We start from the raw sequence: 16,538 nt of genomic DNA, 5'->3' as shown, positions 1-16,538 counted from the left end.
GCCTCTCACGTTACCGCATGAAAACCTGCCGATATGCAATCAGCTGTGTACCTCCGTATAGACGGCATGGCAGGACGATGGTTCCGCCGTGTATTGTCAGTCAAATACCGAAATAAGAAAAAGCTCAGTCATGTCGCTGCTCCATCTCGACACTTCAGTCAACTTTGCCCAAGGTAGCTCACCTGCATTAGCACCGCATGTATAAGCACTCACCTCACCTTGTCCGCATTCGTCCAAGGCAAGGCAAGGCAGGGTTGCATGGTCAAAGACAGGGATGAACTACATCGGTCGACCGAGCATCCCGATAGCTAGGATTGAAGAGAAAAGGCGTCCCAGCCTCGCGTCGAAGAACACCGTGACAGCGCGAGCTTCAGAGACCCAAGAAGAATACGGTCTGCCCATCATTGCTGACAATCAAGAGCGGGAGGGGCTTGCTGCCATTTTGCCGTGGCAAGAGAAACCTCGAGATCCATACACCAACGACGCCTACTGTTTGATAGACTTCCTTGCCTTTCCGGCTACTGCGGCGTGGTTCGTGGGCTCGAAAGGCCTAGGCGCAAATCTGTTGCATGGTCGTGCCCGGTGTTCCCATACGAGGGAGGTCCCGGCGCCTCTGCACCCCAGCGCATCAACCTTACTTTTTGTTTCCGACACAAACTCGACACAAATCTATATAAGCTTGTTCCCGGACTCCTCGTCCGCCTGCGCTGCCAAATAATGGCACCCGCAACGGCTTCTACCCATCGTGACATTGGGCCTGAAGTCGACTTAATACCGAGATCTGAACCCGAAAACGGACCTGATTCCGAAGCAACGGCCTACACCGTCCACAGCCGCTCCATTATGAGTTCCGAAACACGCAAGAAGTTTATCAACTATCCTCTCCCGATCCCGGGGTAAGTTGTTCTGTGCTTTGTAAAGCTGAGTGGTGGAAGTTTGTTGTCTCGTTCATGATGCGCATATCGCCTCCAATAAGCATACTTGGGGTCTTGGGACTTGTCACAACAGATCGGTAACTGACGCAATTAGACCGCCCATTCCATACAAGAATGTCAGGAAGAGCAATCCGCCTCTCAGAGGTTGGCTCTTGGTCATAGCGGCTTGGGCGTAAGTTCTTCGACGCAGCAACTCTTGCTCTTATTCTCCCTCGCAATCACTTACGCACATCAGGATGGAATGTCTATGGTTTATCAGATCGTTCATCTGGAGCAATGCTGGCTTTGGAAGTCTGAGAAAGATACGCAAGCATATTGAAGATGCTGAACCTCGATACGACCCAACCGTCCTGCCACTACCAACGGACGAAGCCAAAGACCCGGCGGTTCTCCACCGTGAAAGCGCAGTCAAGGCGAAACCACACCCCTTGAAATACTACTCCGTGAACGACTATCATGAGATGTACCTTTCAGGTGTAGTCACGCCACTTGCTGTGGCCCGCGCCATTCTCCCCTTGATTCGGCGCGATACGAACCCACCCGGCGAGCACTCCATCGCGTGGTTTGATACCAAAGTCTCACAGGTGTTGGCCGCTGCCGAGGCGTCTACCAAGCGATATAAGGAGGGGCGGTCTCTGGGTCCTTTAGACGGTGTGCCGACGGCAGTCAAAGACGAATATGAAATCGACGGATACCGAACTTGCCTTGGGTCTAGGAACGATTATACGACCCCAGCGGCGCCGGGCCAGTCAATTACCAGCTGGTGTGTTAAGAAGCTGGAAGATGCCGGCGCTGTCGTGCTCGGAAAGCTGTCGATGCACGAATTTGGACTTGGTGAGCCTCTAGTTTCCAAACGCCTGGGGCCTCTCAAGCTAACCTGGTGTAGATACGACTGGAAACAATCCCATCTACGGAACACCGCGAAACCCCTACAACCGTAGCTATTACACCGGTGGGAGCTCATCGGGAGCTGGTTATGCAGTTGCGACTGGTCTAGTTCCCGTGGCCCTCGGTAGCGACGGCGGCGGCAGCATTCGCATTCCCTCTTCCATGTGCGGCGTCTACGGTCTGAAGCCAACCCACGGCCGCATCTCTTTTCACCCATGCCCAAATCACAGCAACAGCTGCGCTGTCAATGGCCCCATAGCCGCTGATATCGAGTCTCTGGCGACCTACTTTGAGACCATCGGCGCGCCGCACCCCGACTCTCAGTTCATCCAGGCATCTCCCTTTATCCTGTCACCCAGCGAGAAGCGCGGAAAGGTTCTTGGTATCCCCGAGGCGTGGTTTGCACAGGCAGACCCGGCTATCCAGCGCATGTGCCGTACCATGATCTCGAAGCTTGTCACTCACCACGGCTACGTCACCGTCCCCATCGACATTCCCTTCCTCGTCGAGGGCCAATTCGCCCACGCCATGACAGTCCTCACCGACGGCGCGACACTCCTGCCGGAAACCAAGAACCTGACGCCCGCGAACCGCATCCTCCTCGCCATCGGGCGCGTCACCTCCGCCATGGACTACCTCCTCGCACAGAAACTCCGCGGCCTCCTCATGCAGCACCTGGCCCACCTCTGGCGCATGTACCCGGGCATGATCATCGTCACGCCCACGACCTCGTGCGCGGGATGGCCCATCATGCACGAGGGCGAGCTCACCCACGGCGTGAGCGACGGCGATCGCACCATCAGGTCGATGGAGTACGTCTGGATGGGTAACTTTTGCGGGCTCCCCGGCGTCACGGTGCCAGCGGGCTACGTGGTGCCGCACGACCAGCTCGGCGCCGGTGGCGAGGCCGGGCCCGACACCGTCGGCAAGGTGCCCATCGGGCTCATGGGCATGGGCGAGTGGACGGACGAGCATAGCCTGCTCGAATTCGGGCTCGACGCCGAGGAGCTGTTTGCGAAGGAGAGGTGCAGGCCGCCCAACTGGATCGACGTCATTCAGCGGGCCAAGGACGACATGGCTAAGAATGGGGAGGACAGCTTGATAGACCTTTAGAGTATGATATCCCCACAGACAACGCGCGAGAGCAATGCAAATCGATCGAGACTACCCTACCAATTCAAAATCAAGGACGTGGCTTTGCGCATGACGAACTAGCTTACTGAAAGCACCACAGGTTCTCATCTACACTTGGAGAAGGAGGCTGAGCTGAGCTGAGCTGAGCTGAGCTCAAAAAATCCGGGTCCTGCTTCGTTGTCAAACGACGTTCAAGCATTTGAAGCAGGGGTACCCCGTCCCGCATACCCGGCATTTACAAAGGCATTTTGGTGATCCTTTTCCGTTGGCAGCACCCACTTCCTTGCGTAGATCAATGCGTTCATCGTCATATCACGAAGCTCGGTGGAGAGAAGAGAGGGGAAAGGACCCGAGCTAGCGGGACGACAGCAGGTGACTGCCAACGTTGACGAAATCCAAGACAGATCGAGGCAGGTCTATTGTAAATGGACGAGAAGTGACGACTTTTTTTTTTTGTGCATATTCGCAGAGGAACCTCGAGGGCGGTACCAAAAAAGGGAAGAAGCATTTTCGAACCTGATGAAGGCGCGGGCCGCATGACAATCCCAACCTAAGCTTTTTTGTTCCTCTCGGAAGGGGAAGCTGTTGCTTGCACCGCCCCTTGTGCCAAGATGATCGAACGCCGGTCTAGACCGCTCCAACTGTAGTTGCAGGTTAGATTGTTCGCATCTTTGGTGTTGTTTGTATTGAACTTTCGAGACGGACGTTCATGCTCGACAGGGCACGGGCAGTGGGAGATATGAGAGTGGTATGCGAGAAGAACAGATGCATATGCGGCCGGCTTTTGGGTGGTGTCAGTGCGATGACACGAGAGCTTGATATGCAAAGGTTGCGGGCGGTGTGTATGGGGCTTTCACCTCTATGGTCTTGGCTCTTGATTATCTCACTTGGCTCGTTATGTTTGAAAGTGTGTTTATGATGGTGTATTCCGTAGAGAAGAAGGAGCGTGTCCTCATGTAGTCGCTATCTAGCTAACCTGTGTATTACACGGTGACCTTCACGGCCAGGCTCCTCGAGGCTCCGAGGATTCGTCAAGTTTCAGTCAATGATTGTTGGCACGTGATCCAGATATTCTATCTTTGAGGAACTACTGTGAGATACGATAGTTTTTTTTGGATGAGAAGCGTGTTGGTGAGTTCGTCTCAGTGATGGCAGCTCTCAGCCCCTTCGAGCGGTAGGTATTTGAGATGTAGCTGACCGTGGTAAAAAGCTGTCGATCAGTCTTATCTACCTCGGGCTTGGTGCGCTTTATTTTCTACCCAGTCACTCCGGTTCCAATCTCCTCTTTGACATCGAAAGTGACTGAACGGAAACCAATCTATAAAGAGCTGATGAGCCTTGTCCTCGCGTCACTTGTGAGACCATATTCATTCTCTTTGGCCCCTACCTCAGGCAGAAGATCTTGACCGTCCTTTGGGCATCAAACTCACACGTCACCAAGGTGCTTGGTCTATACAGACCCAAATACTCCCACGGCACCCATAGGCCGTATACAAAAGCCACGATGTCGCCCATCCCACCCCTTCAGCCTTTCAACTCCTCACTCCACGTGACCAAGCGAAACTTACTACACCACCACAGCATCCTGCCCGGTTCCTGCCTTGACTTCTTCTATCCAGTCCATTGAGAATCTCTCATCCGCCACCAGTCACACATTTGGTCTGGTGGTTTGGAGAAATCCTAAGAAATACCTCGATGGTGGGGGGCGCAGGTTCAAAGCGGGCCTCTCAACCACATTACCATTTTTTCGCCCTTTCTCTTAGTGCTTGATTGCGATTAAAATCGATCCATCTTACTTAGAAGTAGATTCAGGCTCTTGGTCATTTAACCGCTGCCATCTCTACTAAGCTTTAAAGTAGCAAGAGGCTTTGAGAGTAGTCTTTCTCCCATTCGAAGTACCTCCCTTTCCATATAGACTTCCATCATGTTAGAGGAGCTCTTCTACTACAGTCTGAAACTCTTCTAGATTGTCTTGATGAGCTTGTCTGCTTAAGGTATATAGCCTTCATGTCAACTGGAATATAACGGATCCCCTTTAACACATATATCTACTAACGCAGAGAAGGCAGGATGAGATGCTCATTGACGTACTGCAGTAATCTACGCTCAAGTATGACACACTCAATAACAAATCTTTGGCCGCTCTATTTCGACATTATCTTCACAAATGGTCTCATGGTCCTCATCCCCTATCTGAGGTGAGAGCTCCCAAAGAGGCTTTGAACCAAACGCAATTGAGAATCACGACCTCAAAAGTGAGTGATTGACGACTAAGAAGGGGAACGTCTACTAGGACCGTCTCAGCCTTAAACTCCAAGGGACCCCACCCTGGTCTGAATGCAACGCCAGTTGGCTCTTAGCCGCACGCGATCTGCTCTAGACCTCAGACCATGTAAGCACAGCTCTGACGTAGGCACCCGGGAGTGCTAGGTAAGGTACTAAGGTAATCATGATCTCACGGCATCTTCAGCACTGATGCAGGTTCTAGCGCCGAGCGAGCTGCAAAGTGCACATTTCAGCGCGTCAGAAAACGAAGTAGCTCAGACAAAGTGTCACAAGCAAGACAAAGGTACGAGCAGACCAGACATCAGCTGCAGGGCCGTTGAAATTTCATTCCCGGGCCACGGCGGGGGTGCTACGGCATACGACGATGTTAAGTCGGAATCGCATTGCTCGTCCCCGAGGTTGACCGCAGCCGAAGCCGGGCTTCTCGGACGGACATACGGAAGCCTTTCCCCAGGAAACCATTACCGATAGGTTGCGATGGGAAAAGGTGCCTTTTTGCGGGAACTGAGAGCACGAGTTGTTGAATACCCCCCCCCCCCCCCCCCCCTTCCCCTCCTCCATCATGAGGTCTGCGACGTTTCCCAACAAAATGCAGGAGAGCCAACCGGTTGAGGTGAGGGGTCAGGTCGCCTTGGAGGTACGGCAGAGAGATAATTAGCTGCCCTGGCCTGTTTACTCCAAATTCGCCTCTCTTGACGTAAGATGGCGTCCCAGCTTCTAGTTTTCTTCATCCTGCCAGGTCTTGTGCCACTGTACGCCCTGAGCTTTCTTTAGTAGTCGGTTGTCTGCAGCTCAGCTACCCCCCGCATTCTGGCGCCGAATAGGTTAAACAACCTAACGATCTAATCTTTGCAGGATACCAGAGATCCCCCCATCGCACTACGGCTAGGGAATCGTACGTTGATACAAGTGGGTAGACGCTTCCTATTCCCTTGGCCGGTTGCAGAGCAGCAGAGCGTATAGCAAAGAACTAAGAAGAAAGAAAGGAGAAGTCGAAAGTGGAATATCGCACCGAAAGGGAAAAAAGAAGAGGGGCGTCTGGGGACAACCTAAGACTGGATGATATCGCGGGCTTGGCCGACGTAGTGGGGAACCACCCCCGGCCTCCACAGGCGCATACCACTCCCATTCCCCTGCTGCCCTGCTCTCTCTCTTTCGCCCGGGCTCTCCAGAAATACATCCCTCCCAATTTTTGGTCACCTCACATCTCGCAGTCATTGTCAGCGGCTTTCTTCTCTCACACTGCTGTCGCCAGTCGCACCACCACCACCAGAGCAGGCGCGCCTTACCAATTGCCTCCAAGCACAATTCTACTCTGTCGTTCGCTTCCTCCCATCACCAAACCCATCTGGCAGCTCGTGAATGCCAGCGCACGAAACCGAAGCTCGCTCCGCCCAAGGTAGAGCCCTCTTATCGCTACTGCCGCCCTGCTGCACCCGAAGGTTCCACACCACACACCACCACCGAGGATGAAAGTCTAAGGGAGTGGCGCAATAGTTGGCGAGATTTTCACCAAGAGACCTTTCTCACCTCACTCCATTCCGAAAACACTTCGTCCTACTCTGATATCGCATATCGACTTCTCGCCGCCATGCCAGACCACGCTGGAACGGCCGTCGCCGCGCCGCCCCAGAGCGGCTCCAACCCGACCCCTCCCAAGGAGCTATACCCCATGGTCAACTGGAAGTATGACCTCTTCCTCTGGGTCTTGGGCGTGCTGGTCGACCTCTTCTTCCGCGAGGTTCACCCTCGTGGCTCCTGGAAAGTCCCCAAGTCGGGTCCTGTTCTCTTCGTCGCCGCTCCTCACGCCAACCAGGTCAGTTTTCTCTCTTTTTTTCCCCTTCTTCACCCCCCCTTGTCGAAGCAAAGCCCCCCTGTCATTGTCACATGCTAACGCCTGCAATCTCTGCACACAGTTCGTCGATGCTCTCATCCTCCAGCGCACCCTCCGACACGAGGCCGGTCGTCGAGTCTCCCTCCTCATTGCGCAAAAGTCTGTCCATGGCTTCATCGGCTGGGGTTCGCGTCAGGTCGGCTCCGTCCCCGTCGGACGCGCCCAGGACGCTGCCAAGCCCGGCGCCGGCGTCATCTATCTGCCCGACCCCATCAACGATCCTACACTCATCCGCGGCGTTGGCACCAAGTTTGGCCAAGGAGAGGGCGAGGTACACGGCATGCTGTTCTTGCCCTCTGCCAAGAAGCAGACCGGCGCCAGCATCGACATTGCACAGATTATCGGACCCGAGGAAATTCGCATAAAGCGCCCGTTCAAGGGCAAGCTGTCGCTTGAGCAGCTTACCGGACGCGATGATATTGACGAGAATGGCAACTTCACCAACAAGGACCTCAAGGGATGCAGTCCCGGCTTCAAGGGAACCAAGTACAAGCTCGCCCCGCACATTGATCAGACCAAGGTGTACGAGGCCGTCTTTGACCGTCTGAGGTCAGGTGGCTGCGTAGGCATCTTCCCCGAGGGAGGTAGCCATGACCGCACTGAGCTGCTTCCCCTGAAGGCTGGTGTTGCCATTATGGCACTTGGCGCCCTTGCCGAATCCCCCGACTGTGGTCTGACGATTGTGCCCGTTGGCATGAACTATTTCCACGCCCACAAGTTCCGCAGTCGCGCCGTCGTCGAGTTCGGTCCTCCTTTCGAAGTTCCCCGGCACTTGGTCGAGATGTACAAGAACAACCAGAGACGCGAGGCCATCGGCCAGCTCCTCGACAGCGTATACCAGGCTTTGAGCGCCGTCACCGTCTCTACCCCCGACTACGATACCCTGATGATGCTTCAAGCTGCTCGACGTCTGTATAACCCCACCGGAAAGAAGCTGCCTCTGCCTGTCGTCATTGAACTAAACCGCAGACTCGCCATGGGCTACGAAAAGTACAAGGATGACGCCCGGGTCGTCCATGTGATTAAGTCTGTCAAGCAATACAACAAGGAGCTACGCTACGTCAACCTGCGCGACCACCAGGTCCAGTACGGCAAGATGTCCATCCCCAAGGTCATCTTCCTGTTGTTCTACCGCGTTGCCAAGCTCCTTGTTCTGCTTATCGGCGTACTGCCCGGTCTTATTCTCTTCGCCCCTGTTTTTGCCGCATCCAAGGCCATTAGCGTTCGTAAGGCGAAGCAAGCTTTGGCTGGCTCGACGGTAAAGGTTCAGGGACGCGACGTTATGGCTACATGGAAACTTTTGGTCGCCATCTTCCTCGCCCCGACTCTATACCACTTTTACTCGGCCATTGTCACCTACAAGGTCTGGCAGGATCATCTCTGGGGTCGCGTTCCTGGATGGGTGCCGTGGTGGACGACATACTTGGTCATGTGGCCCCTCATGGTGGGCATTACATTTGCTGCGCTGCGATTTGGCGAAGTCGGCATGGACATCTTCAAGTCTCTGAGGCCTTTGGTCCTCTGTCTGAACCCCGCCTCAAGCTACAACATCCAGCAGCTGCGTGCGAAGCGCGTTGACCTTAGCTCCCAAGTGACAGATCTCATCAACACGCTTGGACCCGAGATGTTCCCCGACTTCGAGAAGACCCGTCTAGTGGCAGACCCGTACAAGGCCGACGGATACTCCCGACCGCGCACACCGCCGGCGCGCCGTGATAGTGACGCATCCAGCGCCTACGATGCCGCGACGCCGCCGTCCATCTCTAGAAGACAAACCCAGCAGTCGAGCCGCGCGATGCCCCGCAACGAATCGTACAGCAACATTGGCGGCGTCGGCATCTTCTCCACGCGGCCACCTTCCCGGTCTCGGAGTCGGAGCAGCAGCAGCGGAGGCGGACTCGGGTCGGGCGGGTTCCACATCAGCGGGTTCACGACTCTGGACTCTGCGGGTGGGTTTGACGAGGCTAGCAAAAAGATTCGCGAGGCGATGAAGCTTCGTCGGAGAAAGAGCGGGGATCACAAGATGGAGCTGGGCGCGGACGAGAGCGAGGATGAGGAGTACAACGAGGCGCGCAAGAAGAACACATGATGTCACAAGAACAGAGAACAGACGCACTAAGCTCTGAAAGAGAAAGAGAAAGCGAGATGTTGAAGTTGTGGAGACGGGGGGGTTGGGCGCAAGGTGATTCCAATCAAAGGGTACCGTACGGTACGTATAGACAGCGTTTTAATAGTTTCAATATGGATTCCCATTTTTTGTGTCTTTGCGAATCAGCGGCGGCCCAATGTCTGCGTCTTACCTCACAGAGTGCTCTGTACGGAGAACCTAAGAGTATACGGATGCGGATGCTTCGTCTGAATGTTGGAGTGGATTCGCGGGACTGGGGCAAATGCGCAGCCAATGACGGCGATTACAATGTTGACCGCCGCATCTCTTATCTCCGTCCGGCCGGTACGGATCAAGGTACCTTGCTGGGAGGTGTGGGAGGCCGCAGGATCTGATAACTCAAAAGGTCCCCCTTCCCCTCCCTTTCCCCCCTCCACGGTGACGCTAGGTAAGGTATTCGAGACAAGAATTCGCACGCGTGGCTTTTTGTCGAACCGGCTATTCCGTGCCGCTGCCGGCCGGAGTTCTCAGGACGTACTGCGTATTGTCCGCGGACCTGTGCCTTTGGCGAGGCCGAGCGAGGGGGGAATCTCGGTGATACGAGCACTCGTTGGGGAAGGCAAGCAAATCACTGCGTCCCTTTTGTAGGGTTACAATTTTGTACATTAATAAGGACGCGCGCGGGACCACGGCGGAGACTGGGGATATAACTCCAGCAAAGGGCGGGTGCCTTGTTGGTCAGCTTTGGCATTTTGGTCTTTAACGAGAGACTGTATTGGTTCAGTTGTCGGCCCACGGAGCTTGCGGCGCGCCGGTTGAGTGTTGCCGTCCTGAATCCCACCTTTTCTCCCCTCAAACAGTACATTCCCGATTCCTGACCACCTCGTCATTGTTTCCCACACCTTTGTTAGGTCCGAGGGAGAAGGAAAAAAAAGGAGCCAAACCCCAAATACCCCACATCCCGCCACCTTTCCGACGGGTGGGCCGAACGACTTTACTCCGTGTATTGCTTTCCTTTCCGAACCGGTCTTCAGCCCTTTAGTTGTAGACCTTGCCCCTCTACTCCATACAACTTCCACCCCTCCAAAGCTACAATCCTCCTCGTTTCCTTTCTTTCTACTACGGTGTAGGGGAGTCGCATTCCTATTTCCATTCCTTTTCCACGATCGCTTCTCAATTTGTTTTTAGAGGAGCACCGAACAAGAAGGCAACCATGACGTCCGCATTCAAGTCCTTCGTCACGGGCGCCAAAAAGTTCGCCCTGGGCACCGCCCACGGCGTATCGGCCCTCGACCTCTTCCCCAAGACGGACCCGGCCGTCGACGGCGAGGACTGCGAGCACGACTGCGAGAGCTGCCACGTCAAGTACCCCAAGGGCTTCAAGATTGACGAGGGCGACGAGCTATATGGCATGGTCAAGGGGTGGAGCACGCACGCGCTCGTGGCGACGGGGAAGAGCGATTGGGTGAGGGACGTTGCGGACGAGAAGGGGAGCGTGATGGAGGCTATCGGGAGGGCTGCGGCGCCGAGTAATGGGGTAAGTAGCTCTGAGCTCTGAGAAGAAGACGATGATGAGGGAAGGGAATAGGTTTCGCTAATGAAGGTGCGACAAAACAGAAACTCATGCTCTCGGCCTCCAACATCCCGACACCGAACCACTCGAGCGATTATACCGAACCCACGACCGTCCTCCTCCTCCCGGCTTTCGTCATCATCGACCACGTCACCCCGAAAAGCGTGCCGGAGCTCATTACCGAGTTCGTAGACAAGGCGCCGACGAACACCTCCCCGCTCGCGCCGCTCGCCCTCCCGACCTCCGTCCCCGTAGCATCGACAAACGGCAACGGCACCGACGCGAGCGCGGCCGCGCCGAGCACACCCCCCGAGATCTCCCGCCGCCCGTGCCCGCACGGCGCGCTGATCCTCCTCTGCTCGCAAAAGACGCGCGACGCCCGCTGCGGACAGTCCGCGCCGCTGCTGCGCAAGGAGCTGGAGCGCCACCTCCGGCCCCTGGGGCTCTTCCGCGACATGGACGACGAGAGGCCCGGCGGGGTGGGGATCTACTTTATCTCGCACGTCGGCGGGCACAAGTACAGCGCCAACGTGATGGTGTACCGCCGGCCCGACGCCTTTGGGCTGGACGAGGCGGAGCGCGTCAGGGAGGGAGGGGAGTTGGTGCCCGAGGCGAGGACGGCGGCCGCGCTGCCGGAGACGGAGGATGTGGGTGCTGCGCAGTGCATTTGGCTTGCGCGGATCAAGCCTGAGGATTGTGAGAATTTGGTAAAGTATACGGTTTTGCAGGGCAAGGTTGTGAAGCCTGAGACGCAGTTGAGGGGTGGATTTGATAGGGCCAAGGGGATAATGAGTTGGTGAAGTATTGTAGTCCTGCGTTTTTTTCTTTTTGCTCTTCTCAGAGACGGCTTTGGGCGCATCCGCGGGGGATTCATGATCAGGGCCATTGGGATACAGGTCTGGGGGGCGTTGGAGGGTACGGCACATAGAGGAAGACCGGACGGTATTTGGTAGACAAGAGCTTTCGATAGACGAGGGTTTGAGCTTTGCAGAATGGGGTGCGAGTGCCAATATACCTACCTATCATGCTTACAACCTTATGAGAGGATTCGAGCTTTGGAGCGCGGAACAGGAGAATGTCTAGATGTAAGCCAGCAGCGTAGACGATGTGGAGGTGGCCAACTCGAAATTACACAACCAAGGTCAATAGTGTCTTCCTCAGACGGTGTTTGAGATCGCACAATTAGATGTGAGCTTTAGTTCAACAAATGAGGTACACCATGGCCGTTGCACAGCAAACCGAGTCTCCGCACAATGACCGAGTCGACCGGAGTAGGGCTCCACTTCTACCGGCCCGCCCCGCACCCTCCAAAAAAACCAGTGACGAGACTGGCAGACCCCCCCCCCCCCCCGAGCTGCAGGCGCGTTAAGGTAGGCTGGGCCGCGATAAGATACGAGGGGAGCAGCGCAACGGGGAACAGACCCGCCCGCCGTGGTCACCCAGACAACAGCGCTAGCGTAAACAATCCCCACGACCGCTCCTTCGTGGGTGCCCAGTACTACCGCCCTTCAGCTCACCGACACGACCATCCCATCCAGTCCCGTCCCAATCCCCCCAATCAATCTTTCTTATTGCACAACGACGACCAGAAACAGAAAAACAATTGCAATCTCGGGACGTAGCCTGGCGTTGAGCCATCTCCCCTCCCCAGCTTTGCATTTGCCGCCCTTTTTTCTTTTTTTTTTTCCGTCGTCACCAAGTCTCCCAAACATGGTGTGAGCAGGAAGAGACACAATTCCGTATAGCTGTCGGGATTCCTCTCGCCTTTATCCAACATCCACCAAGCATTGGAATTACATCACCCGCCCCTCCCGTTATTTTGGCCGTCTCTTCTTCATTCTTCTTCAGAGCAAGCTTCAGTATTCCCGCCCAGCATTCCACACGAAGGAGGGGGGATAGCATTGTTTTCCCGTCCATCCATACCAGCAACAACCCTGTCTCGAACCGTGTTGTTTCCCGCCCCCATTTTCCCTCTCCTCGACAATGGGCTCCGCCGCCCAAGGAGATAACAATGGAGGAGGCCGCCCCAGGTCTTCGGTCCTCAAGAGCTTCATCCACCGCCGTAACCAGTCCGAGGGCTCTGCGCTCTTCACCTCGCCGCCCTCCGTCCAGGTCACCACCACGCCCGCCCAACACATCTCGGCCGCCTACGCACAGCTCGAGGGCAGGATGCCGCCTCCTCCTCCCATCCGCACCGAAGGTCTGGGGGCCCTCGGCGAGCTGAACAACCACTCGTCGCCCCGCAAACAACAACCGGTAGCAGACAGCAACCGAGACCGATCGCGCTCGCCGACCATGTCCGCCTTTAGCAACATGTCCTTCAAGTCCTTGGCCAAGGAGGCCCGAAAATCACGCGACGTGTCCCCCGAGAAACCCAAAAAGACGAAATCGAGCACGAACCTGGCCGGCTTCCTGTCTCGACCCCGATCGACCATGTCCCTGAACAAGACTACCAAGGAGGAGGAGGAGCGACGCCAGGCTAAGGACAAGGAGAACCGCACACCCCCGAGCTCGACGTCGAGCGCCGACATGACGGGTGGTCCGGCGCCGCCCATCTACGCACAATTCTGCAGTCAGGACCTCGGGAGCAATGGGCTGCGTGGAAAGGCGTCTTTCGACGCCGGTAGTGGACGTTATGGAAGCGACGCCTCGAGCGACCTGTCCAAGAAGCAGAGACCAAAGTCATACCACCCCTCCACCGCCATCTCCGAGCACAAGTCTACATCGGACCTACGCAGCAGGCCAAAGATGGACGGCCGCGAACCTTCTGCTTCGGAGAGAATCAAAAGCAAGGTCCAACGTCCCAAGCTCTTCACAGCCTTTTCCGCCGCTGGGTCTAGCACGAAGTCCAAGGCCTCGGATTCCGCCGACAGGCCCATCGACCCTAAAGCGATCGACCAGCACCTCGAGGCCATGCTCGATCGGCGCAACATCCCCGAGAACCAGCGCTACAAGATGCGCAGCCTGGCAGATACGATCAAGATGGAGTTCATCCGACAGGACTGGGCGGAAATGGCGGCCAAAGAGCAGGCGGGCGTCGCTGACACCACTGCCGAGCCCACCTCTGCGGCGACTGGAGGCTCCGATAAAGAGGAGACACAATCCAAGCGCTCCCGCGGGAGGAGCTTCACCCTGTCGCGAAAAAAGGACCCCAAGGAGCCCGCGTCCCCGACGAAAAAGTCAAAGGGCGAGAACACCTCCATCGGTCGTCATTTCCGGAGCAAGTCTACCGAGAGTGTGGTGAGCGAGCGGCCCGTTTCGGCGAGCTCGACGGGGAGCAACGGCATTCTTTCTAAGATCAAGTTCGGCCAGGGGCCGGGAGACTACGTTTCGTATCTGCGCAAAGTGCAGAAGCCGGAGTTGGTTGAGGTTGGGAAGCTGCACAAGCTGCGGCTTCTTCTGCGTAACGAGACGGTCTCGTGGACCGAGGACTTTATTAAGCAAGGCGGCATGGAGGAGATTGTCGGCCTCTTGAAACGCATTCTCGCTATTGAGTGGAGGTAAGCTGTGATTTCTTCAAGGGCGGCAAACTGCAAATACTAACGGAACAACAGAGAGGAACACGACGATGCCCTTCTCCACGAAAACTTATTATGCTTAAAGGCTTTGTGCACCACAGCGCTGGCCTTGCAATATCTCCACTCCATTCACGAGGACTTGTTTCCCAAGCTCCTCCATATGCTGTTCGACCCCGAGAAGAAGGGTCCCAGCGAGTTTACTACACGCAACATCATCACGTCAGTGTTATTTACATACATTGAGTCAGCCACGCCCATGGAGCGCATTGCCCGCGCGCAAAAGGTGCTCTCCTTCTTGCGCAACCCCCAGCCCAAGGAAGAGGAGAGGCCGCTCGGCTTCGTGCTGGAGATGCGCAAAGACCGGCCGTACACGGTCTGGAACAAGGAGGTCGTCAGCGTCACCAAGGAGGTCTTTTGGATCTTTCTACACCACCTCAACGTCATTGCCCTGCCGTCCGAGATGTCGACCAAGGGCGGCGCGCCGCTCGGCACAATCACAAACGGCGCGTCTTCTTTCCAAGACCCGCACGCCTTTATGCACCGGCACTTCCCCTCGGAGCGCCCCCCCGTTCCGGCGGCCCCCTACGTCGGCGGCGTGGAGTGGGACGCGACGAACTACCTCGCCTCGCACCTGGACCTCATGAACGCCATCATCGCCTGCACACCGACGGCGGCGCAGCGCAACAACCTGCGCAACGACCTCCGGATTTCCGGGTGGGAGAAGGTGCTGGGCGGCAGTCTGCGGCTGTGCAAAGAAAAGTTTTACGGCTGCGTGCACGAGGCGCTGCGGTGCTGGGTCGCGGCGGCGACGGAGGACGGGTGGGATTCGAGGGACGTGCGGTACGGGCCGCCGCCCGAGTCGCGGAGCGCGAGCCCGAAGAAGACGCAGAAGGCGCAGAAGCCCGTTGACGCGGCGCCCAAGATTGAGATTCCGAAATTGGATTTTGGGCTTGATAATCATCGGGTTACGCCTGTTAAGGAGAGGGACGTTTGGCTCTCGTGAGGGGCGTGAGCATCGTGAGCATCATGAGTATCCATGAGCTTGTGGAAAGATGGAGACTATTGTACATCAAATGCGACGGGAACGGGTCGAAGCAACAGCATGGGGAAAGGTTCCGACGGCACCATCGTTCGACGTGGTCGAGCTCGTTTGGGTCTTTTCTCAGTGTCAGTATCCCGCATACACACATCACACGTTGGAGATTGTCAACGCAGGCGAGGGCTGAAGCAGGAAGAAGACGATGAGAAGAAGGCGGAAGAAGAAGACGAGGAGAGGTTCGCGGACGCTCTGGGGGCGCTGTCTCATTTCCTTGTGGGATTTTTTTTTACTATCATTTTTTCCTTTTCGGGGTTTGGATCTCTGGGAGAGGAGGAGTTGTGTTTTTGTTGTTTTTTTCTCCTTTTCATGTGTGGTTTTCCTTCCTTGCATGGGGATCGGATCACGAGGGGGAGAGCAGAGAGAGGAGAGGGGGAGAGAGAGGGTGAGAGAAGGTGTCCTGGGTATACATGCACATACGCACAAACAGAGTGAGAATGAGAGAGACTAGGGGAGAGAGGTGGGAGGGTGAGAGGGGGGAGACACATCATGCTGCCTAATGCTTCTTATGAAGGGCAACGTTTATGAATTGATGATCATCATACATAGAAAAAGCCGTTATTTTCTTGTGCTGTAGCCTGTCCGTTTGTCTTTTTTTTTTTGTTTCATTAATGAGGGAATGGGGAAAAGAAGGGAATTCAAAGGGCATCGCGTCGAATCGAATGTTTCTGAATATGGCCTTTTGCCTTGTACGCGGTGGACTTTCCCTCCGGGCCTTGACGAGATCTGGACTGTGAGGGAGATCATACGGTGCCGGTATGTTTTTTGACTCGTGCGGTACGCGGCGATATGGCCCTGCGTGCTTTGTTTTACTATAGCGATTTCGAATCCTGAAGAAACGATGTGATGCGGGATTCGTGGGGCAAGTTTGCGCTGTTTGCCGAGGGCAGGCTGGAGCCTGTTTACTCCTACCTTATGTGGTGGTTCTTGTTTCTCCCGGCTTTACAGGCGCAAAAAAGATCGACCTTGAACGGGATCAGGCTTTCCCAGGGAAATCACTCGGCGCGGTACAGCTTCTCAACTATGCGGTACCCCCAAGCACGCTCTCAACTCCAACATGGCGATTTTCGGTACATATCTGTGTATCTGTTTTCAGAATTGGGTTCT

At 55.8% G+C, this 16,538-nt stretch overlaps 4 protein-coding genes across 4 annotated transcripts; all 4 read left to right on the top strand.

Moving 5' to 3' along the window:
• Positions 1-717: 717 nt before the first annotated feature.
• CABS01_06712 (amidase) lies at positions 718-2,936 on the top strand (the record flags this gene model as incomplete). The annotated part of the gene is made up of 4 exons (XM_060540077.1): positions 718-896; positions 1,030-1,107; positions 1,171-1,769; positions 1,822-2,936. The coding sequence occupies 4 exons, from the start codon at positions 718-720 to the stop codon at positions 2,934-2,936; spliced, it is 1,971 nt and encodes a 656-aa protein (XP_060403761.1).
• Positions 2,937-6,834: 3,898 nt separating this feature from the next.
• On the top strand, positions 6,835-9,226 carry CABS01_06711 (acyltransferase; the record flags this gene model as incomplete). The annotated part of the gene is made up of 2 exons (XM_060540076.1): positions 6,835-7,059; positions 7,160-9,226. 2 exons carry the CDS (start codon positions 6,835-6,837, stop codon positions 9,224-9,226), a joined length of 2,292 nt encoding a protein of 763 aa, XP_060403760.1.
• A 1,231-nt stretch (positions 9,227-10,457) lies between these two features.
• On the top strand, positions 10,458-11,617 carry CABS01_06710 (uncharacterized protein; the record flags this gene model as incomplete). Its single annotated transcript, XM_060540075.1, has 2 exons — positions 10,458-10,781; positions 10,862-11,617. The coding sequence occupies 2 exons, from the start codon at positions 10,458-10,460 to the stop codon at positions 11,615-11,617; spliced, it is 1,080 nt and encodes a 359-aa protein (XP_060403759.1).
• Positions 11,618-12,800: 1,183 nt separating this feature from the next.
• CABS01_06709 (GTPase binding protein Rid1) lies at positions 12,801-15,338 on the top strand (the record flags this gene model as incomplete). The annotated part of the gene is made up of 2 exons (XM_060540074.1): positions 12,801-14,317; positions 14,372-15,338. The coding sequence occupies 2 exons, from the start codon at positions 12,801-12,803 to the stop codon at positions 15,336-15,338; spliced, it is 2,484 nt and encodes an 827-aa protein (XP_060403758.1).
• Between the last annotated feature and the right edge of the window lie 1,200 nt (positions 15,339-16,538).

This window comes from Colletotrichum abscissum (genome assembly GCF_030869225.1).
Source record: "Colletotrichum abscissum strain IMI 504890 chromosome Unknown Scaffold_14.1, whole genome shotgun sequence".
NCBI classification, from domain to species: domain Eukaryota; kingdom Fungi; phylum Ascomycota; class Sordariomycetes; order Glomerellales; family Glomerellaceae; genus Colletotrichum; species Colletotrichum abscissum.
This window is presented reverse-complemented; position numbering and strand designations above follow the sequence as displayed.